Genomic DNA, 27,601 nt, shown 5'->3' on the forward strand with positions numbered 1-27,601 from the left:
GTACAGATGGGGTTTCACCATGTTGGTCAGGCTGGTCTTGATCTCCTGACCTCGTGATCTGCCTGCGTCAGCTTCCAAAGTGTTGGGATTACAGGTGTAAGCCACCGCTCCTGGCCCAGGTTTAGGTTTTGATAGAGCATATTCAGAGAAGACTTTCCTCTAGGGCTAAATTAACCCCACTACCAAGGTGTGACCTTCCTGATGATTCTACCTGATGCCCCAGTTATATTGAATATTGAATAAAAATTACAAGCCATTGGACTAAGCTCCTGAACTAGGCCCCAACAGACCAGACTAACAATCAAAATGAAGTCACTCGTGCTGAAGTTCTATGTCATCAAACCAAAACTAACTTGTTAATTCACCTTCCAAGAAATTGGGAGAGAAAGAGAGCCAATTTCCCAAACAGGCCAGTTTAAATTTCCAATCAGTATGGTAATGAAGCTCCCTCTGTTTTAATCTTGACAACAAAAAGTAACCTGAAGTTAACCAGTTATTTTTCTGTTATTCTGTTTTCCTTTTCCTGATATACAAGGAAAGTAACTTTAAAAAACCAATCTGCTCTTTATTCTTTGTTTCTCCCCCCATTCCTTCTCTGTCTATAAAACCAACTTCTTTTGCTCAGCTCATTGGAACATATATTCTATTTTATGGAATGAAATGCTGCCCCATTCTGGCAAATAAGCCAATTAAGATCTTTAAATTTATTATAATTTTGTCTTCTGACAGAAGGTTTATCATTCTGGCTATCAGAAATGCGAATTTTTGCCATCCTGTTGTTGTGTCTTCTACTCTCTGATGGTCCTTTTCTTACGAAGTTTTGCTCCGCACCTGTGCAGATCAGCAACCAGCCAAAGACTTCAGGGTACTCCTTAGGATTACTGGTACAATTATTACCATTTAATATAGAACCAATTATAAAGTAACATTTTAGTAATTATTTAAAAAGTGAAATAAAATATGCTTTAAGCAAGTCTCATTTCTCAATAATGTCAAAGATAAAAAATATTTGTAGAAAACCAAATTTAACAATAAATCCTGACTTGTACAGAAGCACATTATTAAATATTCAAATGATTCCTTTACTAATAGTGACACTAGGACTATATTTTATTTCATAAGAGGAATAAAGAAAAATATAGCCTTATTTCTAGCATCATGTGGTAGAAACATACAGTCCCTTACCATTATATCCAGGGACAACCCTAAAGATATTTATAAAAAAGAAATCAAGGTCCTATTATTTTTAACTGATCTTATCTGGATAATAATAGATTAAGAAAACAGAGATAAAGAAAGTAAATAATTGCACACAGTTTATTGCCTCTGTATCAGATAAATGATCTATTCCTATCTTGCTGTATAATGCAACGATACGTGAAACTTAAACACTTCAAACAAGCATTTGAAAGTATTTAATTCCAAATATCTTCTGATAAAATAATGACTAAAGGTATTGGAAAGAATACCAAACTAGAAATCAAGAGAATGAGTGTCCAGTCCTGTGTAGGCCTCCAAGGTTTAAGCACTCAGATTATATATCTGTAAAATAAGAGGTCTAGACAAGATGATATGTGGCATACCTTCCAGCTTTAAAATTTTACCAAACTAAGTACTCAAATAATTATATCAAAAGAACAGCATTCGTAGATTTTAAGGTAAATTGAAAATATTAATTTACTGGATAACATAGCTTTATTGTTTGTGATCATACATTAAGGAAAAGCTTTTGTCTGATTGCTGCAATAGTATATAGGAAAAGCCTCTTAGTAATATTAGACAACAATAACGATAAAGCATTTCCTCTGAATTCACCATTTGGAAATACTTTTCTTATTCTTTGACAAATAGGGATGACTTTCCAAGTTAGACTGAACTTGACCTTTGGGCTTCAAAAATAAAGCTACTTTACTTGTGAAAGCTCATTTTTATATGATGGTGCTATCATCTGAATGTTTGTGCCCCTCAAATTCATATGTTGAAACTTAATCATCGATGTGATGATGGGGCCTTTGGGAGGTGATTAGGTCATGAAGGCAGGAATGGAATTAAAGCCCTTACAAAAGAAACCCCAGAGAGCTTCCCTGCCCTTTCCACTTGTGAAGACACAGCATGACGACGTCATCTATGAACCAGGAAATGAGCCCTCATCAGACATCAAATCTGCCAGTCCCTTGAGCTTGGACTTACCAGTCTCCAGAAATGTGAGAAATAAACTTCAGTCATTTATAAGTCACTCAGTCTATGGTATTTTGTTACAGCAGCCCAAACAGACTAAGACAATTGGTATGAATTAAACCTTTTCTTACTGTGAATCACAATTCACATACTTTATTATAAGAAATAATCGGTGTTACATTGAAAAAGTTTCTAAAATACATCTTTTTATTGGCTATTCCCTAAAAATAAATCAAAAGAATTCTGCAGACCTTTATACATTGGACTACAGATTTGTTAAGAGAAGAACAAATCATACTGTATTTTCATTTTCTTTCTTGGGAGGGATAATCTGCTCACTATAAAAAGAAAATTATGAATCACTGATTTAGATTAGGGTTCTCAAAATGTACTCCCCTGCAGCAGCAACATCACCTGGAAACTTGTTAGAAATGTAAATTCTTGGGCCCTATTCCAAATCAAGTGCATCATAAATCCTGGGGATGGCCCAGTAATCTGTGTTTTAGCAAGTCTTTCAGCAATTCTGATGTACCTAATGTTTAGTTAATACTTTATTTTACTGGTCTACTTTATAAAACATATATACTTATTTCTGCACATATCAAGTAGTAATTGAATGGGTAAGAAAGATAATTTAAAATATAAAGTCGAATCTTAGAATGTTACTGGCCAAAACTTAAGAAATTAACCTACTCTTGCTTTCTGAGTTATTAGCTTTACTTATCTTGCTTGGTTTCCCACATGTCACACTGAAATGCTCACTAGCTCCAGATTTGTTCAATTTAACATCTACTTTGTCATTTTTTTTCAACAAGCTTATGCTCAGACTGCAACTAGGAGTATAGTATATAATTTTTAGGTTTCCTTAAAATCTCTTAAAGATTAGCCAAATTTTAAAATAGAAAAATATGCAAACTTTAAAAATTGAATCTGTTCATCCAACAACAATCATCAGTTACTTATTATCAAATACTCTTACAGGCTAAGGAGAAAATAATGAATAAAAGAAATAAAAAAAAAAAAAACCGCTCTCAGAGAACTTCCATTTCTTGGGATGTTACATTGTATTTGGTTTGGTATTCCTTTTCAAAAAAAAGGGTACCTCTAACATTTGTACAAGTTACTCTTGTACAAAAAGTAGAACAAAAAGTTCTACTTTTATGTTGCTAATAAATAGTACCAAGGTGCATGCAGATATATAATATTAAAATAATAATTTGTGCATGAATTATTTCCGAAAAGTATAATGAATTGCTTTAAATTCTCTTAATGAACTGTAAGCTGTAAGTAAATGTAAAATTACTAGTAATAGACACAGACAATATTTTTAAATGAGAATAAATCCAAGTATTTGTAAATAACATCCTACTCATGATTTACAGATACAGTTTCAGTAGTTATAAAACATTTTAGAAATATATAAACAGGACCGGGCGTGGTGGCTCACGCCTGTAATCCCAACCTAGGTAGGTGGATCACCTGAGGTCAGGAGTTCAAGACCAGCCTGGCCAACATGGTGAAACCCCGTCTCTACTAAAAATAGAAAAACTAGCTGGGCGTGGTGGAGCACGCCTGTAGTCCCAGCTACTCAGGAGGCTGAGGCAGGAGAATCGCTTGAACCCAGGAGGCAGAGGTTGTAGTGAGCCAAGATCGCACCACTGCACTGCACCCTGGGTGACTACAGCGAAACTCCGTCTAAAAAAAAATAATAAATAAATAAATAAACATCCATATTTATAAATACAGACATACACTACATAATGACATTTCAGTCAATGACGTACTGCATATATGACAGTGGTCCCATATGATAATGGAGCTGAAAAATTCCTATTGCCTTCTTACATTATAGCTGTCATAATGTCACAGCACAATTAATTTTTAAATAAATTTAGTGTAGCCTGGGCTGGGGGCGGTGGCTCACACTTGTAAATCCCAGCACTCTGGGAGGCTGAGGTGGGTGGATCGCTTGAGTCCAGGAGTTCGAGACAAGCCTAGACAACATGGTGAAACCCTGTCTCTACTAAAAATACAAAAATTAACCAGGCATGGTGATGCATGCCTGTAGTCCCAGCTACTTGGGAGGCTGAGGCAGCAGGATAGCTTGAGCCCTGGAAGTCGAGGCTGCAAGTGAGCTGAGATCATGCCACTGCACTCCAGCCTGGATGACAAAGTGAGACCCTGCCTTTATAATAATCTCCTGTATCTTATGAGGTATTCTGTTTTTTAAGCATCTCATTTAGATGCTTTAATTATTTCAACCAAGGTTTTAGAACTCATTAGCTCTAAAACAATCATACAGACCTCAGTTGGGTTTTCTGTCAGCATTGATGTTCATTTACTGTTACTATTAATCATCTGATACATTATAGACATGCCTGTGTATCTGTCTAGATATATTTAGGAATATAGGTATCTACCATTTACTTAATGCTTGCTATGTGTCAGGAAGGTGTTAACCATTTTATACTATACATATATGTGTGTACACATATACACACACACATACACATATATTCATAACTACCCCATTTAGTATTTATCATGCCTTAGTTTCCTTAACTATAAACTAAAAGAATTGTTATTTTTAAGTTACACAGTTTAGCAGAATAGAGATGTAAGCAAGTCTGCTTTTCTCCCACGTCTATGCTCTTCTTAATCACTAGACTTATATTATAAGCCCTCATGGAACCATGGGAACACATACCTGCTTGGTTCACTGCTTGTCACTTTCCTTAAAATTATGCCCAAAAAAAGGGTCTTAAAGACTTGGTATTTCTTTATTAATAATGAAGACACTTGAAGAAGATCAACAAAGTACTTTTCTTCATACTCATTTCTCATTCACAATTTGTTGAGGCCACCAAACAAGCAAGCTACATGGGAAATTGAAATTAGACCAAGGTGGCAGCATACATGTACCACATACACATATATGTATACATTAACATACATACATATGTATACATTAACATTTCTGTCCATTTGGTTACTGAAGTTGGTATTTAGGGGTGCAGGAAATTACTAAAATGACTAGAAGAAAGTTACTGTGGAAAGGCTGTGAAGAGGCCAAGTGCAGTGGCTCATGCCTGTAATCTCAGCACTTTGGGAGGTCAAGGAGGGACGATCACCTGAGCCCAGGAGTTCGAGACCAACCTGGGCAACAGAGTGAGACCCCTATCTCTACAAAAAAATAAAAAAAATCAGCTGGGTGTGGTGGTGTGCATCTGCAGTCCCAGCTACTCAGGAGGCTGAGGTAGGAGGACTGCTTGAACCCGGGAGGTCAAGGCTGCAGTGAGCCATGATGATGTTGCTACTGCACTCCAGCCTGGGTTACAGAGTGAGATTCTGTCTCAAAAAAAAAAAAAAAAAGGCTGTGAAGAAATCTTGAGTACTAAAATTAAATGAGAAAGAGGATAGCCAGACATCAGTAATTAACTGCTTATTTTACTAAAATACTGAGGCTTATCTAATTCCAACATCAATCCAAATATTCTAGGAGAAGCTTGTGTACATGCATATGAGCATTTGGCTTATGGGGAAGAAGATAAGGATATAATAAGAGAAAGGATAATGAAGAAGCATAGTAGAAAACATCCCTGGCTGGGCGCAGTGGCTCACGCCTGTAATCCCAGCACTTTGGGAGGCCGAGGTGGGTGGATCACCTGAGGTCAGGAGTTCAAGACCAGCCTGGCCAACGTGGTGAAGCCCCGTCTCTACTAATAATACAAAAAAAATTAGCCGGGCATGGTGGCGCACACCTGTAATCCCAGCTACTCAGGAAGCTGAAGCAGGAGAATCACTTGAACCTGGGAGGTGGAGGTTGCAGTGAGCTGAGATCGCACCACTGAACTCCAGCCTGGGCGACAAGGGCGAAACTCCATCTCAAAAAAAAAAGAAAAAAGAAATATCCCTATGTTAGCATATAATTCTAATTGTGATACATAAGGAAATGTAGACAGTTGATTAGGGGACTCTAAAACTTAACAAAAAGCATTTTCAATGGCTAAATAGAAAGTAGCAAATAGAATCTTCAGAAACAAATGGAAAACTCTGAGCTTAAGGATAAATGAGAAAAGGGGAATCACTTCCAGAACAGTGAAGAAGTGAAATGGGCTCCTCCATCAATGCAAGAACACTGGGATTAACTGTCAAAATCAACTTTATCAGAACTCTGAAAACTAACTAAAGGTTTGCAATAATCTCAAGAGTGTGAATTTAAGAATAACAGCCAAATATCAGTAAAAACAGCAAGCTCTGTGGAATTTTAATTTTCTCTATTCTTATCATCCCCTTGCCAACTCCGTGGTAGCCTTACAAGTCAACAATCTCACAACTATGGCCGCTGTGAAAACTAGCAGCCTAGCAGTTACTAGACAGGGCAGAATGGGTCTGGAGCACCTCCAAAACCCAATCGCAAAGAAATGTCACTTTATGACCTGTGTAGCAGCTCCCTGAAAAGCTCCGTTCCCAGAGCTCATCTTTCCTTTTTCTTTTTTTGAGACCCAGAGTCTCACTCTGTCGCCCAGACTGAAGTGCAGTGGTGCAATCTCAGCTCACTGCAACCTCTGCCTACCGGGTTCAAGTGATTCTCCTGCCTCAGCCTCCCAAATAGCTGGGATTACAGGTGCCCACCACCACGTCCCAGGGCTCATCTTTTTAAGATGTGACTCACAGCATGCTGTGTGAATGATTATATCCCTAGGGCATTTGTCAAAAGCAATTAATGGTAACTGTTTAACACTGCACCTGCCTTAGGTGATGATATGAGTTAGGACTAGAGAAATTAATTTCCAGTTTGCCACATTATATAATCTCAAATATCCTCTTATCAAAAATTACAAAAGATGCAAGGAAAGAGGAAAGTATGTCTCCATATGGGAGGCAAAATAGTTAACAGAATTGCTTCTGAGAAAGCCCAGATGTTGGACTTACTAGACAAATATTTTAAATACTATTATAAGTATGTTCGAAGACCTAAAGGAAAACTTGTCTAAAGAATTTAGAGAAAGTATACATGATACCTCACCAAACAAACAAGCAAAAAATCAATATAGAGATATAATTTTAAAAAACAAGTGAAATTCTGCAGTTGAAAAGAACAATATTCACTAGAGGGACTCAATAGTAGGTATAAACTGGCAGAAGAATCAGTAAACTTGAAGATAAGTAAATTGAGATGATTTAGTCTGAGGAACAGAAGGAAAATAGAATGAACAAAAATGAACAGAGCCTCAGAAAATTATAGGATGCCATCAAATGTACCAACATATGCATAACGGGACTCCCAGAAGAAGAGTCAGAGAAAGGGGAAAAAATGACCCCAAACTTCCCAAATTTGATGGAAAACATTAATCTGCACATTGACAAGCTAAATCAACTCCAAGTAGAATAGATTAAAAAAGATCCATATCTAGACAAATCATGGTCAAATGACTGAAGGCCAAAGATAGGATCTCAAAAGCAACAAGAATAAAACAACTCATCACACAGAAGTGATTCTCAATAAGATTAACAGTAGATATCTCATAAAAAAATGTGAAGGCCAGAAGTTAGTGGGATGATGCTTTTGATATTGTGTTGAAAGCAGACTCAACCAAGAGTTCAAACTACCCAACAAAACAATCCTTTAAAAAAAGAAAAAAGGAAGGGGGCCAGGTGCGGTGGCTCACACCTGTAATCCCAGAACTTTGGGAGGCTGAGGCTGGTGGATCATGAGGTCAGGAGTTCAAGACCAGCCTGACCAACACGGTGAAACCCTGTCTCTACTAAAAATACAACAAAATTAGCTGGGCGTGGTGGCACGCACCTCAGCTACTGAGGAGGCTGAGGCAGGAGAACTGCCTGAACCTGGGAGGTGGAGGTTGCGGTAAACTGAGATCGCACCGTGCACTCCATCCTGGGTGACAGAGCGAGACTCTGTCTCAAAAAACAAAAACCAAAACCAAAACAAACAAAATAAAGGAAGGATAAGCAGTGTCCTGGGTTACTGAAAAAATAAATTAAAAAAAAAAGGTGAAATAAATACATTGCAAGATAACTGATAATTCAGAGAGTTTGTTGCTCGTGGACCTGCCCTTCAAGAAAAACAGAAGTCCTTCAGACTGAAATGAAAGAGCACTGACAGTAACTAAAATCCATTTAAAGAAATAAAGAACACTGATAAAGGTAACTACACAAAATATAAAAACCAGTACATATATATATATGTTTTTGTTTGTAATTCTTTTCTCTCCATCTAATTAAAAAAAAACTTTGTAAAGAAATAGTTATAAAAATAAGTTGGTGGGCTTAAAATGTATAAAGATGTAATTTGTATAAGAACAGCACAAAGGAGGCAGAAGGGAAATGAACTGTCTTGGAGCAAAGTTTTTATATACTACTGAAATTAACTTGGTATTAATCCAAACTAGATTGTTTTGAGATGTTAATTGTAATTCTAAGGGTAAACACTGAAAAAACTCAAGAAAATATACTAAAGGGAAAAGAAAATTAAAATTATATAGTAAAAAAATACTAATTTAATGCCCAAAAGTGAGTAATGGTGAAACAAAGGAAAAACAACAACGATAATATATCAGACATATAAAACTCCAAAACCAAATTGTAGACATCATCCTATCTTATCAGTAATTTCACTAAGTGTAAATAGATTAAACACTCCAAATAAAAAGCAGAGATTATCAGAATGGATAAAATAAATAATCCAATTACAAGCTATGTACAAGAACACTTCAGATTTAAGGACACAAGACTGTTGAAAAATGGAAAAAGACATACCATGCAAATGGAAATCAAAAGAGAACTGGAGTGGCTATTCTAGTATCAGGCAAAATAGACTTTAAGATAAAAACTCACTCACTAGAGACAAAGAAGGACATTTTATAATAATAAAAGGGTCAACCAATCAGGAAGACTTACAAAGTATAAACATATAAGTACATGATACAGTCTCAAAATAAAGATCAACATAAAAATAGAAGATTTAATCAATGCTGTAATAGATGTCTATAGGATGCTTCACTTAACAAAAGCAGAATACATGTTCTTCTTGAGTGTCCATAGAACATTCTCTAGGAGACAATATGTTAGGCCCAAAAATAAAACTTATTTAAATAAATAAATTTTAAAAACCTGAAAGCACAGAAAGTATGTTCTCCAACCATGATACAATGAAAAAGAAATCATTCACAGAAAATTTCACAATGTGTGGAATGTAAACAACATACTCCAAATAACCATTGGGTCCAAAAATAAAACCCCAGGGAAATTACAAGAGAATAAATGAAAAGAAAAACACGATACCAATATGTATGGGGTGTAGAAAAAGCAGTAATTTGATGAAATTTTATAGCTGTAAATGTTTTTATTAAGAGAAAAAAGATATCAAGTGAATATTTTTACTCTATACCTTAAAATTGTTAAATAAAAATTAAACCCAAAGGAAGCAGAGGGAAAAAAATTTAGAGTGGAAATAAATAAAACAACAAATAGAAAAAGAGTAGAGAAAATTAATGAAATAAAAATTGGTTCTTCGAAAGATCAAGAAAATTGACAGAACTTCAAATAGACTGGCCAGGGTAGAAAAAACAAAAGGTAAGATCCAAATTAATAAAATCAGGAATGAAAGAAGGAGTATCATTAACTACTTTAGGGAAATGAAGTGGATTATAAGGAAATGAACTATCAATTGTATGTTTACAAATTAAATAGCTTATATGAAAGGGACCAAAAAATCCTAGAAAGATGCAACTTAAAACTGACTGAAGAAGAGAGAAAATGTGAATAGGCCAATAAAGAGATTAAACCAGTAATCAAAAAACTGCCCAGAATGCATCATTGGTGAATTGTACCAAATGTTTAAAGAAATGCCAATCCTTCACAAACTTCCCTAAAATAAGAGAGAAATGAACATTTTCTAATTCATTCCATGGGATCGGTATTACCATGATCCCAAAACCAGACAAGAAAATTACAGATCAATGGCCCTTATGAATACTGATGCAAAACTCTCAACAATATACCAATAAACAGAATCAACAACATATGAAAAAGATTATACATCATAACAAGTGGGATTTGTCAAGGGAATGACAGGTTGGCATAACATATGAAAATCTATCAATGTAATAGAACATATTAATAGTATTAAAGGTAAGATCCACAGAATAAACTCAGTAGACATGGAAAAGCATTTAACAAAATTTAACATCATTTCCTAAGAAAAACACTCAACAAAGTAAGAACGCAAGGAAATGTCCTCAACCTGATAATATATAATAACCTGATATATAGCCTATAAAGGCTATATATAAGCTACACACACACACACAGAGACACATACATAACAGCACAGCTAATTTCATAATTAATGGTGAAAGACTGACAGTTTACCTTCTAAGATTAGGAAAAAGACGGACATTCATTCATACCACTTCAACATTGTACTGGAGGTTCTAACTGGAAAAATTAGGCAAGAAAAAAAAAAGGGCACCCGGATCGGAAAGAAGTGAAACTATCTCTATTAGCAGAGTACGCAGACAATCTCAAAGAACTGATCCCCCCAACAAGAAAATCTAAAAAAAAAAAACCCCAGAAAAACCTGTTAGAATATACAAATTCAAAAAGGTCTCAGGATACATGACCAATATACAAAAAACCACTTATCTTTCTATACCTAAGCAACAAACATCTTTCCCTGAGTAATGAACAGTCTGAACATAACACCAATTCCATTTGCAATGGCATACAAATAAATTTAGCAAAAAAACGCTGAGAACCACAAAACACCATTGAAAAAATTTAAACAGACCTAAATAAATGGACCCATGCTAAAAGACTGGGAAGACTTAATGTTTTCACAATTTAATCTATGAATTCAATGCAATTGCCATAAAAAATTTTGCAAAGGCTGAGAAGGTGATCATAAGATTCCTATGGAAATGCAAGGGATCTAAAATAGCCAAAACAATCTCAAAAAAGAACAAGGTTGAAGGACACACCCTGATTTTAAAACTTCTACAGAGGTACAGTAATTGAAACAGTGTAATGCTGACCATAGAATAGGTGTGTGTATGGATCAATGCAAAAAAATTCAGACTCTAGATATAAACTCTTGCATTTTTGGTCAACTGATTTTCAACAAGGGTGCCAAGACCATTAAAAGGAAAAAAAAAAAAACCACCAAAAAACTAACAAAAAAACCCCACTTTTTTCAACAACAGCTAAATGCAAAAGAATAAAGTTGGATCCTTAACTCACATCCACAAAAATAAAGTAAAACTGGATTATAGACCTTAAAGGTAACAGCTACATATATAAAACCCTCATAAGAAAATCTGAGAGTCAATGTTCAGATCAGGCAATGGTTTCTTAGATATAACATCATAGGTACAAGTGACAAAATAAAAAAGTAAACTAAACTTTATCAAAATCTAAAAAATTTTGTGTGTCAAAGGATATGATCAAGAAAGAGAAAAGACAACCTACAGAATGGAAGAAAATATTTGCAAATCATATACAGTCAATCTTCGGTACTCTTGGAGGATTGGTTCCAGGATTCCCCTTGGATAACAAAATCTGTGGATGTTCAAGTCCCTTATATAAAATAGTATTTGCATACAACTTACACAATCCTCCCATACACTTTAATCTCCAGATTTATAATACCTAATACAATGTAAATGCTATATAAATAGTTGTTATACTATTTTTTGTTTATACTATTTTTATTTTCATATTGTTATTTTTTTTCAAATGTTTTCCATTTGTAGTTGGTTGAATCTGTGAATGCAGAACCTACAGACACGGAGGGCTGAATGTATCTAATAAGAGACGTGTATCCAAACTATACAAATAACTCTTACAAGTCAATAATAAACAGGTTAACTTAATTAGCTACAAATAATATAAATATATTTACATTAAAAATTTATATATATTTTAAAAAATTTTACAGTTTATTTTTATATACTATATAGGTATACTTATATACTATATGCCTCGTACATATTAAGTACTCAATAAGAGTTAGGTATAATTATTATTAAATTCCTAAGTTATTTGAGTATTAACAAGGAATGATGTTTTCTGCAGAATGCCTATAGCTATGTGACCATATCTTCCAAACCAAATATAGACTTGTTAACTTCAAACCCTCCCTCCCTCCCCTCCTCCCTCCCTTCCTTTCTTCCTTCTTTTCCTTTTCTTTCTTTTTCTTTCTCTCTCTCTCTTTCCTTTTCTTTCTTTCCCTGCCTTTCTCCTTTCCTTTCTCTCTCTCTCTCTTTTTTAGAATTACAGGAGAATCCATAAAGTGAAAGCAAGTTTATTAGGAAAGTGAAGGAATAAGGAATGACTACTCCATAGGCAGAGCAAGCCTTCTTCAACTCCATTTCTGAAAACCAAAAATTATTTCTCAGTTTAGTGAAATAAGCTCTTATTCACACACACACACACACACACACACACACACACACACAGAGTATATTAAAAAATCTAGTATACATAATTATATAACAAAACATAATTATAATCTCCCCAATTAGAAAATGAGCAAATAATCTGAATTAGACATTTCTCCAAAGAAAACATGCAAATGTCATTTCAGAAGATGCTCACATTATTGTCATTGGGAAATGCAAATGAAAATTATGAGGTGTCACTTCCCATCCATTAGGACAGCTATAATACAAAATCAGTAACAAGTTAGGATATGGGGACATTGCAACACTCATTCACGTCTGGTGTGATTGTAAAGTGCTTCAGTTGCTTTGGAAAACATTTTGACAGTTCCTCAAAAGGTTAAACAGAGTTACCATATGATGCGGCAATTCTACTCCTAAATATATACCCAACAGAATGGAAAACTTACGTCCATGCAAAAACCTGTACGTGAATGCTCACAGAGTAATATTCATGGTAGCTAAAAACGGAAGCAACCCAAATGTCCATCAGTGAATTAATGGATAAAAAATGTGGCATATCCATATACTTGATAATATTTTTGGTCATCAAAAGGAATGAAATTCTGATACATGCCACAACATGGATGAACCTTGAAAACATTATGGTAAGTGAAAAAAGCCAGACACAAAAGGCTACACAGTGCGTTTATATAAAATATCCAGAATAGGCAAACCCATAGAGATGGAAAGTTGATTAGTAGTTGTTAGGGGTGAAGAAATGGAAAGGATCATTGCTAATGAGTACAGGATTTCTTCTGAGGGGGGCAACGAATGTTTTAAAATTAGACAGAGGTGATGGCTGCAAAACTCTATAAATATATTAAAACCCACTGAATGGTACACTTTAAAAGGGTGCATTTTATGCCATGTGAATTATATCCAAATAAAGCTGTTATAAAAACAGAACATCATGGAAATGATTGTTAAAGGAAGTGTAGTTGGTTATGATGAAGAAAGCAACAGTGCAAGAAAAAATACACATAAGGAGACCATATTTCTCCATGTCAGAGAAGACAACCTTGATCCTGGCCATGGAAATGGACAAAAGAGGTGAGACTGTGGAAATATAATCAAAGGAGAAAGCAACATCTGTGGGATAAGAGAACTAGCTAAGCTTAACATATTACACCAAAGTATTGCTCATAAGACCAAACAGCTGGTAGTATCAATGACAGAAAACTAAAGTGGAAAGGCCCAGTGAAGGTCCTGGGGAAGACAGGAGTTTTATTGAGCTGTGCTTATTTTTATTTTTATTTTATTTTTATTTATTTATTTATTTTTTGAGACAGAGTCTCACTTTGTCGCCCAGGCTGGAGTGCAGTGGCACGATCTTGGCTCACTGCAAGCTCCACCTCCCGGGTTCACGCCATTCTCCTGCCTTACCCTCCCGAGTAGCTGGGACTACAGGTGCCCGCCACCATGCCCGGCTAATTTTTTTTATTTTTATTTTTAGTAGAGACGGGGTCTCAGTGTGTTGGCCAGGCTGGTCTCGATCTCCTGACCTCGTGATCTGCCCACCTCGGCATCCCAAAGTGCTGGGATTACAGGTGTGAGCCACCATGACTGGCTGAGCTGTGCTTATTTTTAGGTTCTTTAAATTACCAAGTGGTAACAGTCTAAGTATGGATTATAAAGATTTTTTTTCTAGTAAAAGAGAAAGAAAAGAAGAATTAAGATTAGAATATCAGCTGGACAGTCATTCATGCTTGAACATGAGCTGAAACTTAAGTGTATACAGTGAGCTTACCAAGTAGGTCTCAAGGAAGAGACGAAGCAGCCCCATCACCTCATTCTTGGGTGATACAAATAATCACCTCCTCATTCCTTCACTCCTTTTCTTCAAGCAGCTGTCTGTGGCATGTGGGTAGCCTAGTTTGAAGTATAGCAGGTGTTTGTAATTTCCTTTCTCAAGGTCACAGGTGACTCTGCCAGTGCACTTCAAAAACCACAGCTTCTGGGCCCCTTTCTTCCCACCAAACCCCAAGATCCCCTTCTCACATCCAGATTACTCTGTTATTTACACATCTTTAACCCACTCCACAGCTATTAGAACTGAAGTGGCCCTCTTCCCAGGAAATGGACTAAGGTTCTATCCACTAGCCTCAGATCGTTATCTGTTTGAAACTTCTTTGTGGGTTGATGGAATGTTTTCCAATAAATGTTTTAGAAATTGGCTTTCTTAGATAATTTCCATGGTGGATTTATTAAGAAGGAGGAAATCAAGGTCATCATGTTCTTTTTAGCTGCCATTCTGGTCAGCCTTTCCAGTGGTGCCTGTTGTCTCTAACCTTCATTATCACACTCCCTGCCTAATCCCATTGAAAGTTACAGTTATATTACAAAGACCAGATGAGATAATATATAGTATGTAGCAGGGCTTTTAAAAATATACTGCTGTTAATACTACCTAAACTGCTCTCAATTTTCACAAAATTTGCCTTGTGCTACTGAATGACATTAGAGTTTAATGGTTTATTCACATAAACTGATTCTGCTTTTAGAGAGTTAATATTTTTGGCTCATTTATCGTAATGAATTAACACATTAAATCTAAATGGTTCTAGAGGACGCTTGAAGACCTTTTTTCTGTTTTCCCTTTGGCAAATGGTGATGATAATAATAATTTATCTCATAGAATTATTATGACATTCAAGTGAGATTATCTACTTTGCACAGTGCATAGTAGGTGCCCAATAAATGTTAGGTACAATTATTATTCAATTCCTGAAGTTCTTCAAATTATCATAGAGGAAAGGTGTTTTGTAGTGAAATATTTCTGTAGAACACCCACAGCTATAAATGTGATCATATTTTCTAAATCAAATGCAGGTCGACTAACTGGAATTCCTCTGCTGAAAACCAGGATTTATTTTCAGATTTGGTAAAATAAGCTCTGAAGCCAAAAAGTGCTCCCAGAGAAGTCTGCATATGTTGCCATAAGATAGTACCAGCCAGAGAGATGCTGACAAGAAAACTTTATGAAGTTTGATTTAAAATACAGAATAAGAAGGGTTTTTTCCCCCTCTAGGGATTTATTTTACTTAATCTTTATGCATCTAGCTAATCTGTGACCCAATTATGTAGTTATACCAAGGGTGTCTGTGTTAGTGACTGCCGTGCGGCTATCTCTGTCAAAGACTAATTTCACTGCTGGGGACACTGAGATGACAGGATAGAGTATCACAAGAAGATGAAACTTGGTGAACTCACATGTTTATCATGGCAAAAAAGCAATCTATGGAATATTAGTAGTGGCAGATGGTAGATGTCCATCTAGGCAGGAAAACCAGGGTACTAGCAGTTTGATAACCTTTGATTAAATTTCTCCCCAAATGGAAAGTAATGCTCCATAATAATGTGTGTTAAATTTTTTCTTTTCCACATAATTGTTTCCTTCATTTCATAGCCTGTTAACTCAAGGTTTGCTTCCTGCTAGTGACTATATTACTGCTTCCTTAGAGTGGTCAAATTTTATTTTCCTTTTGGTAAAGGAGAATTTTAAGTAACCACTATATCTTATTTTAAAGGCATGCAGTAAATGCTTTGTTAAAGCACAATAAACACTGAAATTACTATTAAGTAGTAACACTCCTCACGCAAAACTACTTAAAAATAAAAACTTAAATTGCCTACAGGAAAAAAAATTGTTGCCATTTTGATTTTGTGCACTGTTTAATATTTTTCTAATGTTTTTGAATAAAGAAAACTTGTATGAGGCATTATAAAAATTGTCAATGCTACAAAGTTTGTAAGGCAGCTATTAACACAGTTGAAAAAAATCAAGATTCAAAAGAATTTTGACAAGCAGGGTAGCGAGTCAAAAATGAATCTATGAAATTCAGTAAAAAGAAATGGACAACATTGCAGTTAGGGTTAAACAGTAATAGCTAATGGCCAAGAGATTACTGTGTGTTAGACACAGTATTTAGTACTTGAAACAATAGAATAATATTAATAAGGCAGACACTATTATCATCTTCTTTCCAGATATAAGGATGGTATGAGGCACAAATATATAAATAATGAGATTTGTCTCAACAGCATATCTTTAAAACATCAAGGAGTTATGGTAGGTCACAATTCAACAACAAACAAAAAATCCAGATAATAGAAACCAATAATACCTAGTCTTGAACTCCTGGGCTCAAGTGATCCTTCTGCCTCAGCCTCCAGAGTGGCTGGGACAACAGGTGTGTAGCACTGCACCTAGCTAATTTAAAAAAAAATTGTTTTTAAGAGATGGGTTCTTGCTATGTTGTCCAGGCCAGTCTTGAACTCTTGGCCTCAAGCAATCCTCCTGCCTCAGCCTCTCAAAGTGCTGGCAGCCATGCGCCACCGCACCTGCCCCTTTTCTTATATTAGAAAAAATAGTGAGAATTTATGAAATGAAGAAAAAATATTACTGGGTGTTCATTCAACAGAACACTAGGCAGCCTGACCAATGCCCGCCCTCTTTCACGCTATATACTACACGTGTTCTCCAACCCATCTGCTGGCTAAATTGCACAGATATCTGGATCCCACATCCCACAGCTTAGCATTGTTTATCAAGCACTGAGTTTATGAAGGTGGAGAGACTGGGCCCTATAGTGAAGAAACTTAGATTCTGATCTACCGACAACAACTAACGTATGCCCACTTATTAAGCAGCATGAAGTTTTCAACAAAAATGGTGGTGGGCGTTAACTGCCACATTATAAGGAAGTGAATTCTAACTGAATCCTAAGAATGAATAAAATGATAAGTGAGCATTCAAAGGATGACCACTAGAGATGTGCTTCATTTTTCTGCTCTAATATATTGTCTTTGAGCAATAAGAGCAGCTGAAAGATTCATAGAACTTTAGACCCAAAAGTTGACTTTAAGATCAATTTTTTCAACTTTCCTCATTTTAGCGATTAGAAAAGTAAGTCCCTTGGCAAGAGACCTTGCCACAACTGACCTACTCTACTCCTTTATCAAATGCTAAAACCCAGTTTGCATCTTTTTCCTGCCTCATTCATACTGCTGGATCTTCCCTTCCATCTGAGAAATACTTATTTTGAATGGAATACTGTTGTATAATTACCCAAACTGTACATTTCACTTTCACAGAACAAGGAAAAAGAAATCTTTATTTCACATTCTATATAGGTTTATCTCATGGCAGTCCTTTTGGCAAAATGATTTCTTTTCGGAAATAAGTCAGTAACATATCCACAGGGCTAAATTAATTGCTATTCTATTTTCCATCTCCTCTCATGACGAGCCTCTTCAATTGCTTCTGATTAATCATGCCTCCTAGTGTGACCATCCAGCTTCCTTTCTGGGCCCTGTTCTCATTCTCCCAGAGATAGCATAAAAACACACTCCATTTCCATACTTGCATTGGTTTCCGAGATGCTACATTATCTCTGATCTCCTGCCTCCCTTTCTACCATTTGTCTTCTTTGAGGGCTCTTCCTCTAGCTTTCAAAATATGAACATACATCCAGGCCAGCTCTCTGTTCTTTCTTATTCTTATAGTTTCATCATATATATATTTATTCATTTAAGCGGTATCTACTGAAGGCCTATAAGTAGTGGTGAGTAAGATGGACATGGTCCATGCTGTTATGGAACTTACATCCAGTTGAGGAAGACCAGATAAGAAAATAAATAAAAAATTCCAAATTGGGATAACTGCTAAGAAAAAAAAAGAAGGTGTAATAATAAAGACTAATGGGGGTGAAGGAAGGTCTTTTGAAAAAACATTTACCTGGGATCTCAAGAAAAGGCCTATTATGCAAAACGTTGTGTATATTCAGGGGCAGAGAGATCAAATGTTCGAGGTCTTTGGGTGAGTGGGAGAAAGGTTGGTTGTGTTCAAGACACTCAGAAGAGAGTGCCACAGGATGATGCTGGAGACAGACAGAGAGCAGATCATGCAAAGCCCTACAGGCCCTAGGAAAGGGTTTGGGTTTTATCCTAAACATAAGGAGAAGTTATTGAGGGTGTAAAGCAGGAGGTTATCCCATTCTGACTTATAGATCACTTTGGCTATCATGACTTACTGAACTGATGAATAAGGTGATCACATATTTAGGGTTGCCCCAGATAGTCCCAGTTCATGCCTATTGTCCTGGCGTAACTGAACTTCTGCATTGATTCCAGGGAAGAGTCACGATATGCAATAAACAAATACATACATAAATAAAACAAAAAACAAAAAAACAAAAAAATAAGAAAGAAAATTGACTAAGACACAAACAAGCTGTGGGAGGCAACATTCATCAGGTTTCCTTGTTCCTGATCTCCTTGACCTAACTGCGACCCTTAGGTCCTCCCTTTGATTCTTGACCTAGTTTTACTTCTCAAGCTTGAAATATGTTCTTGTCCTTAATATCTGGCTATCTCCTGTAATTAAATAATATTCAGCAGCTGGTATACAGAAATATATTGAGTGAGGTCCCATTTGCATAAACTCATTTATTCCTCATAACAGTCCATGAAGTAGGTATTATCCCCATTTATAGATGAGCGAACTGAAGCACAGAGAGGTAAAGAAACATGACTAAAGACAAACATAGCCAAAGAACCAGGACTTGACACCAGGTAATTTGGTTCTGGAATCAGTGTTCTTTACTTCTAACATTGCTTCTTAATGTGAGAAACCGTAGGCATATTTAGGAACTGCAAATAGCTCAGAGCGGCCAGAGTGAGCACTGGGACAAACTGGAGGTAAGTTTAGAAAAGTAGCAGAAGGGTTTCAAATGACATGCAAAACAACTAAGTTTTCATCTGACAGGTGATGGGGTACACCACAGGATCTTAAATACATGATCATATTTGTGCTTTGGATAAACAGCTCTGTGGAATAGGTGGAACAGGAGGTGGGTAGGAGGAGAATGGTTCCTGACTCAGCTTTTTCTAAAGACTGGACCTGCGCCTCCTTCCTGGATGGGGCCTTTGGATACCCATTGTGAAGAACCTGCATGCAATTATAATACATGACTTCCCACAACCTAGGCCTGGGCCTTCCAATGATGGGATCTCCCTTTTGAACTACAACTTTTCCTTTGAGTCCCTTTCATCAGCTCTCATCTCCAAGTCTTTTTATAAGCACACCTCTATTTCCACATTGATCCTGATAGTCTCCTTATTCAAATCCTTATCACCACAAATGTAGATTTCTGTAGCTTCACAGCTCAGTTACCTTCTTCCTATCGCCACCACCTGCAATTTCATGAGCTGCTTTTATTTTAATCCTTTTAAAACATTATTCCCTTGATCATATTATTCTCATGATCAAATACCTTACTATTGCTTATACAGATAGTCTTAACTGTTAACCTAACATTCAATGATCTTTATAAATCATGCCCAAATCACATTTTCTAATCTTCTACTATCTCATCTATGCTGCTGCAGTCAAATTTTCTACCCATCTATAAACCGTATGTACACAGTGTGTCTTTCTATAATCTTTGGTCATACTGTTACTCTGGTCTAGCAAATTGCATTCTTTTAAAAATCCCATCCTTTCAAGATCTGGTTTAGCACTTCCTAAACCACTCCAGTGCTGGGAATTCCTACAGCACTCAAAGCCTTACACCATATTCCTATATTTGGGCACAAACTGCCTCAGTAACATGACATCCCTTCTGTTATTGCTCTGAATTTTTTATTCATTTCATATATTAGCATTTAGCTGTTTACAGGTCACTTTTCTAATGACATCAAGAACTACTCAAAGACACATTGTGTATATATATATATATCTAAAGACCTATAAAACCATGTTTTATGGTTTTTTTTTTTTGGTATTTCTACTTTTCCCATAGTATTTCCATACCTCACCAGTGCTTGGTATGGTACTATCCTATGTATATTGTATACCTCACGTTTCTTGATAATTTAGAAAATTCAATTTATGCTGCTGTTGTATCTTCCAGTAATATTAAATTTTCAGAATTTTAAGAATTTTTCAGGTAGAAAAATTTAGCAAAACCAAAAGAGAAATGGAGGAAAAAAAGTCTAAGAAAAACATAAATGCAAGTGGAGTATGCTAATGGAAAAAAAATCAACATAAGCTTCATAATTTACAATGTCTGGAGAAATAAACTGATGTGCCTTATACTTAAAAATTTATATTATGGAAGACTACAAGTGGCTGTTAAAGAGAACCTATTTTGCATTTATATTTGAATTTCAATAGAACTGCTTTGAATTGCTACTTTATTGATAAGTGAAAACAAGTTCTTTTATGACAAGTTATAAAAGCTTATAGTTTATCAGTTCCCTCTCCACCCTGCAATTACCTACAGGAAGAGATTGGCCACGGGTTCTATTTTATGAGTTTTATAGGGGCCCATTCACCCCAGTTTACATACTATGAATTCTTGGAAAATGCAATAGATTGTAGAAAATAAAGTGCTTCCTTTGAATAAAGGACATTTCACTTGAACTCATACATGTATCTACATACAAGCTGTCCCAAATATTATGTTAAAATATGAAACAGCCATATTTTACATGGATATATGTATTAGGTATACAAAAGTATAATACTGCAATAGGTAGCAATCTTGTGAATCTACAGAATGAGCTAAACAATGATAATAATCTAACAACAATAACAACTCAACAGTTGTTGAGTAAGTACAGATATTATATAATCCAAGAGACTCAGGATAAAATTTAATTTATATGATTCAGATCAGTAAATTTATGAATAAGTTTAGTGTTAATGGCAAACAACATTACAAACATCTCAGAAATATTTCAGAATAACAAAGTAAGTCTAACGCCTATTAAAGTTTACTACTGATGAAATACCATGTGACAAAAATTCATTCAGCCCTTAGAAAACTTTGAAGAAGGGTAACTGCAGAAGGAATAAATTAATAGCTTTTAAAATTGGTCTTATAAATATGAAGAATAATGAATCAACATTTAAATTTTCAATCAGGTTAGAATGCTTTAAATTCTAATAATTAAAGGAATACTTAAGACACATGGCAAGTGTTTCATAGTTGGTATAATCCTGATGAGACAGTCTGGATTTTATTTCAACCTGTTGTGATAGATGTGTAGGCCTCTGTGAAAATGCAAGCTGTAATTTTATATACTGCCCAAAATCCATTTGCTAAAAGAAGCTTTGTTCTCTCTACCAGGGGTTACAGGGTCACTGAATAAAAACTAAAAATATTAATATTAGTGTTACAAGTTTGGAATGTAGGAGCTTCACAAAAATTTAAGTTATTCATTTGAATAGGCCATACTGATGTCATTTGAATTTTATCATATTAGTTTTCACTGGAAGAGATTCGAAAACAATACTCCTCAAGACACTAGAAATTATATATTCAGTATGGCTTATCATGTTTCAATGTATTTTACATGTATATTAATTCTGCCAGAAAATATGAAAAGCTATGGGATTTGCCACGCATATGACTGTACACTGAAAGGTAGATATGTTTTAACTATGTTCCTGGGGGAATACTTCCTTATGCTAGTTGCCATTTCCCTTTGATTTGCAAATAAGTCCTTCATTTAAAGTAAATACAGGACTCAAACTTGTGCTGACTTAACAATTGACTAACTTTTACACCTGCCTTTTAGGGTTCAGAAAATAACCTCTGATTAATCTGGGCTGATATTATCCTTAACTTACTATAGGCGATAAGCAGGTGCAGAGGGACTAATTTTTAAAGTGGCATGATGTAAGTCTTTTCATACAATCTAACATCATGATTATCTCATGTCTTATTTACTTTTTCTACTATCAATAGTACAGTGTCTGAATGAATATCATTCAGGACAAAAATTAGTGAAAAGAAAGCCACACATTTAACCATCAAATCTGACCTAGGACATTAGGTATAAAGAAAATAAAACAGTATCTATAATATACGAGCAGGCCACATAGGTCCCTTACACAAGAGAATGACGAGCAGTCTGATGTCCAATGTCTCTTCTGCAATACTAAATGCCAGAATGCAAAGATAATCAATTTCCACAATGTTTTGAGGGGAAAAGGTTAAGTTCAAGTAATTAAAAATCTTGGCAAGCTGTCTAATAGTAAAGGCAACTGACAAGTATTTAAAAATATGCAGACTCAGATAATTCACTTCCCATTTTCTAATTCTTGAAGAACAACTAGAAAATGTACTCTGAGGTATAAACAAAATGAAGAGCTCAGCATGCCAAAAAAATTAAGCGATTATAGACAGTTAAAAATAGAGGTGTTATTCTTTTTGATGGAGGGGGTGTCATGTCATGTGGAGATTTTTTTCACTTTCTATTAAAGGTATCTCAAAAAAAACAAATATGGTACTATTTGTAAGAAAGAAAAAAAAAAACCCAAACAAAAAAATCAAAGTTCATGTAGTAAATGAAAAACAAAAAGGAAACAAATGAATTAAAAAGAGAGTGAGAGGTGACATGGAACAAAGGGACAGAGGTGGTTTTGTTCTCAGGCTGATCTTTATTTACTGAAGGGACACTGGATTGTATTATAGTACTATAGAATTAAACTCAAGTTTGATTGACCATAACCATATATTTACTGAAAACTTCATTTAGAATTCCAACTTGGAATGTTAAGAAACATATCGGCCAGGCGCGGTGGCTTATGCCTGTAATCCCAGCCCTTTGGGAGGCCAAGGTGGGCGGATCACGAGGTCAGGAGTTTGAGGCCAGCCTAAACAACACGGTGAAACCCCATCTCTACTAAAAATACAAAAATTAGCTGGGCGTGGTGGTGGACGTCTGTAATCCCAGCTACTTAGGAGGCTGAGGCAGGAGAACTGCTTGAACTCGGGAGACGGAGATTGCAGTGAGCCGAGATTGTGCCACGGCACTCCAGCCTGGGCGACAGAGCGAGACTGTCTCAAAAAAAAAAAAAAAAAAAAAAGAAACATATCTTTCCTTTGAAAAGAGGTCTGATAAATTCTCATTTGCTCATTTCCCTCACCCATTTAATGGCTGCAACTAGCATATACCACTCTCCTAGAACTGCCATTCATGGCAGTACTTGGAGCAAGGGGGACGTGGGCGTGAAAATGGGTAAAGAAGTAAGCTGGGAATTGAGGGTTAGGTCTAGGGTCGAGAAGTCACTCAGGGTCCCAGCCTCAGCTATTCTAAAATCCTGGCCCACTCCCTTTCTGTTTTTTTCTCAGGCTCTAACAGATACTTAAATCATGGTATCTCTTCTTTTTGGGTCAGTAGAATACAAAATTTGGGGCTACAAATATCCCACTTTGATAAATTTTTAGACTCCTTTTTTTCCTCCCTATCCTAAACATTTTCTTCTCCTAAGCCCTTTAAAGAAAATAAGAGAATATAGGTTCAAGGATGGAAATTAGGTAAAATTACATTTCTGTGAAAATCAGACTTTACTTGTCCTGGTCTGGGACCAGAGGGCACTGGGTAATAATAATGAACCGACTTATGATTCTATTTAGAGGTTATGGAGAAAGGGCAAAGATGAAGTGTTGGCAAGCCAGGGAGCTGTCAGGGAAAGAGGTAGTAACATCCTTAGTTTGTAGCAGAGACACAGAAGGAGAAGAGCAGTCAATCCTTCCTCAGAAAAATACATCAAAAAGGACTGAATATATTATTCAAATACATTAAAATAATAAATTTTTCTTAATTGCCATTCTTTAACTTTTTAATACTAAAGAATAAAATTTATATCATGTTATGGCTACTCTTTCAGCATACTTACTAAAGGATAACTGAAACATACATACTACAGTCAAGTACTTTTTAATGATTATGCTAATTCCTCATGTACTGGTCTTTTCTGAAGTCCCACATATTAAGTTATCAAATATGTTAAATCAATCATAGGGATTTATAACAAATAAAAAATAGAGTCAATTTGCTACTGAGGCATATATTAATCATCAACACAATTCAAATAGTTTAATATTATCTTTATTTATTTATTTTTGAGATGGAGTCTTGCTCTGATGCCAGGCTGAAGTGCAGTGGTGCAATCTCGGCTCACAGCAACCTTCACCTCCCGGGTTCAAGTGATCCCCTGCCTCAGCCTCCCGAGTAGCTGGGACTACAGGCATGCACCACCACGCCCAGATAATTTTTTGTATTTTAGTAGAGATGGGGTTTCACCATGTCGGCCAGGATGGTCTCAATCTCCTGACCTTGTGATCCGCCCGCCTTGGCCTCCCAAAGTGCTGGGATTACAGGCGTGAGTCACTGTGTCCGGCCATCTTTATTTTCTTAATTGGTACAGTTTGACTATCCCTAATCCAAAAACCTGAAATATGAAACCCTCCAAAAGCTGAAACTTAATGAACATTGACATGACTTTCAAAGAAAATGTTCATTGGGACATTTTGGATTTCTAATTTTTGGCTCAGGGATGCAGGAAGTGTAACACGAATGTTCCAAAATTTGAAAAAGACCAAAATCCAAAACACTTCTGGTCCCAAGCATTTTGGATAAGGGATACTCAACCTATATTACCAAATCTTTCTCACAATAGGAAATGGAGAATCACAGGAAGTACTTGGAAGACTTATGAATACAAAGGATAAGAAATAAGAGTAGGATTATGGAATGTACAGTGTACTCTATATCATCTTATGAGTCAATTGCAAACTAGCAACTAATATATGTTTCACACAAATATTATATTCAGAGACTAAAAGGGAAATCTAATAATTATCTTCCTTCTATTAATACAACTTTTTAAATATAGTGAATAGATGCTATAATTGTTAAATGCCTTTTGTTGAGAAGAGGGATAACAGATAAGACTTCAGTTCTATAATAATAAACGAAAGTAACCTATAAGAGAAATGAAGCATAATGGCCTTTTTTCACCATTATAAAACATTCACTTTAAACAATGAAACTAGTGCACAAAATAACATTCATTTTTAGAAGGGTAAAAATCAATTTGCACAAATATTTACATTACATTATCAAAACTATAAATTATTTCTAAGTTAACAACATTAATATGGACAAATCTTGCAGGGATATAACTTTTGGCAAAAGGGAGGTTGTAAGAGTTTTCTACAATGGCACTGTAACTATAACCGGTATAATTTTGTAGTTTCTTAACACTTTTAACAACGCAGCAACAGACTGTCTTACCATTGGTGCTGTATCTACCGGATGGTTACAAGGCTTTCTTTCTATGCTGATAATACCTGTGGAAAGAAAACATTGTGAGTATTTGGTTATTAAGCCTGTCCATTTTATGTTGAAAATATTCATGCCATTTTATTAGAAAAACATTTATTATGACTCACACAGCTTCCAAGAAAAAAGTCTCACTTGGAAGGTAGGATCCTTTTAAGATGTATCATGAATTCTTTGGTCAGAAACAGTTGGTCTAAACTGACTCAAAGTTAGCTAAGCCTTTTTTCTCATTCAAGTGATGTCTAGCAACAGCGCAAGATGTGTCCATATCCTGCTCTCAGCTCAAAAATTACACAATTATCTGGGCTCTGCTGCTTTTCTTCCATGAAAGTTTTATTTGATTCAAGGATATGAAGTTTTTAAAAAGAAGTATCACAAGGGCTATGAAGTGAATCACCACTGTCTTATTTTCTCAAAAGAATAAATAAATCCATCTGAATTTCTCTTTGATCATCTGACTTCTACTATGACATACTCTATTTATTCAATCACCATGAGTATCTGAAGAAAAATGTTCCCCTGATTCCCTCCTTTAAAATGATAACACAGATGGCTAATCTTGAGAAATATTCTTTTATCATGTGTGGATTTATCTTTTTCTTCCCAATGTTCTCTACTGCATTTCTTTGTAATAAACACCCTTTCAGGACATGACACAGGGGATCTCATCTGTAAAGATACTGGTTCAAAGTCTAACTCAAGTTAAAAATGAACACAAGTGTGGGTCTTGTTTAATTCCTAATTTCTGTCCACCAGGAAACTAACATATAATTTAGGATATTAACATAGTTTGTTCAAACAATGCTAAAGGCTGTCATATGCAGGACTAGAGGCAAGAACTACAATGTCTGTTATAGCAATTAGTAAAATTCCTAGTTTAAATGTTAGTTTCTCTTCTACAAGCATATGACTCATTTTTCTTAAAGTACGGTAAAGGATTAAGTGAGATCAACACAAACAATCACTTTTTATCGCTTTGCAAGAGTATTTTCAAAATGAATCATGAAACATGCAGTTTTTGTTTCATTAATTTTTTTTTTAACATTTATTGTTAGCCAGTGAAGTATAAAGCACTATACTACCTTCATTCAATTGACTAATATTTTTGAGTGGTTATTCTTGGTACTCAGTGATAAAAGATGAATATATTACAGTTTCTGACTAGAAGAGTCTAGTAAAACATGGATATCCTTTTTTGAAAAACAACCACAGAGCAAATGAACAGAGTTTCATCTTAAGTGTAATAAAATCTTTAAGGTAATTTTGATGGAAAGACACTCTTATTCATAGAGTAACACCAGTTTTGGGTTAATTTTTTTTTCAAAGGGTACAACATGCAGGCAAATAAGTAATGTAGATTCCTATTGTAGGATTTTAACAATATAGAAATATAGAGAGAATAAATTGAGAAATCCCAACTTTGTCAGCTCCTACAGTCTCACAATCCTAGCTGCAACCACTGAGAATAGTGTGGCATGGCAACTGGCTTTCAAATGAGAGTGGTCATGCCAGAGTTCAGCAATTAACAACATCTTACACACGTCTTCTCACTATTGTAATCTGACTGCTATAAAATTGACCTAGGCTGATCACTGATTTTTAAATTCTTATCTAAATAGAAAGTAATTTTAATTGGAGAAAAGGAACTTTAAAATAATAAAAACCAAAGCAAACCAGGCAAAAATCTATATATACAGTTTACACAATACCAAGAAAAAAACAAAAAAACTCTATAGATTTTAGTGTTTCAATTTTAGGATAAGAATGTGTTGAAAATTAGAATTTCAAAAAGTGGATTATCCAAAGTTATAATCTTAGTT

General features: G+C 35.4%; 1 protein-coding gene across 16 annotated transcripts in view; it reads right to left on the minus strand.

Annotated features, from left to right (window-relative positions):
* AHI1 (Abelson helper integration site 1) overlaps nucleotides 1-27,601 on the minus strand; it is a 210,875-nt gene that overhangs the window by 48,140 nt on the left and 135,134 nt on the right. For 15 of the 16 annotated variants that reach the window (XR_010126792.1, XR_008503349.2, XM_054493553.2 and 12 more), the window contains one exon: nucleotides 25,734-25,789. The exons of the other annotated variant lie outside the window; for it this stretch is intronic. Coding sequence is in view for 13 of the 15 variants with exons in the window: in XM_054493553.2 (XP_054349528.2) it covers nucleotides 25,734-25,789 (56 nt within the window). In the remaining 2 variants the exon portion in view is untranslated. The remainder of the gene's footprint in view (nucleotides 1-25,733; nucleotides 25,790-27,601) is intronic. 16 annotated transcript variants of the gene reach the window in all.

Source organism: Pongo pygmaeus, chromosome 5 (genome assembly GCF_028885625.2).
Source record: "Pongo pygmaeus isolate AG05252 chromosome 5, NHGRI_mPonPyg2-v2.0_pri, whole genome shotgun sequence".
NCBI classification, from domain to species: domain Eukaryota; kingdom Metazoa; phylum Chordata; class Mammalia; order Primates; family Hominidae; genus Pongo; species Pongo pygmaeus.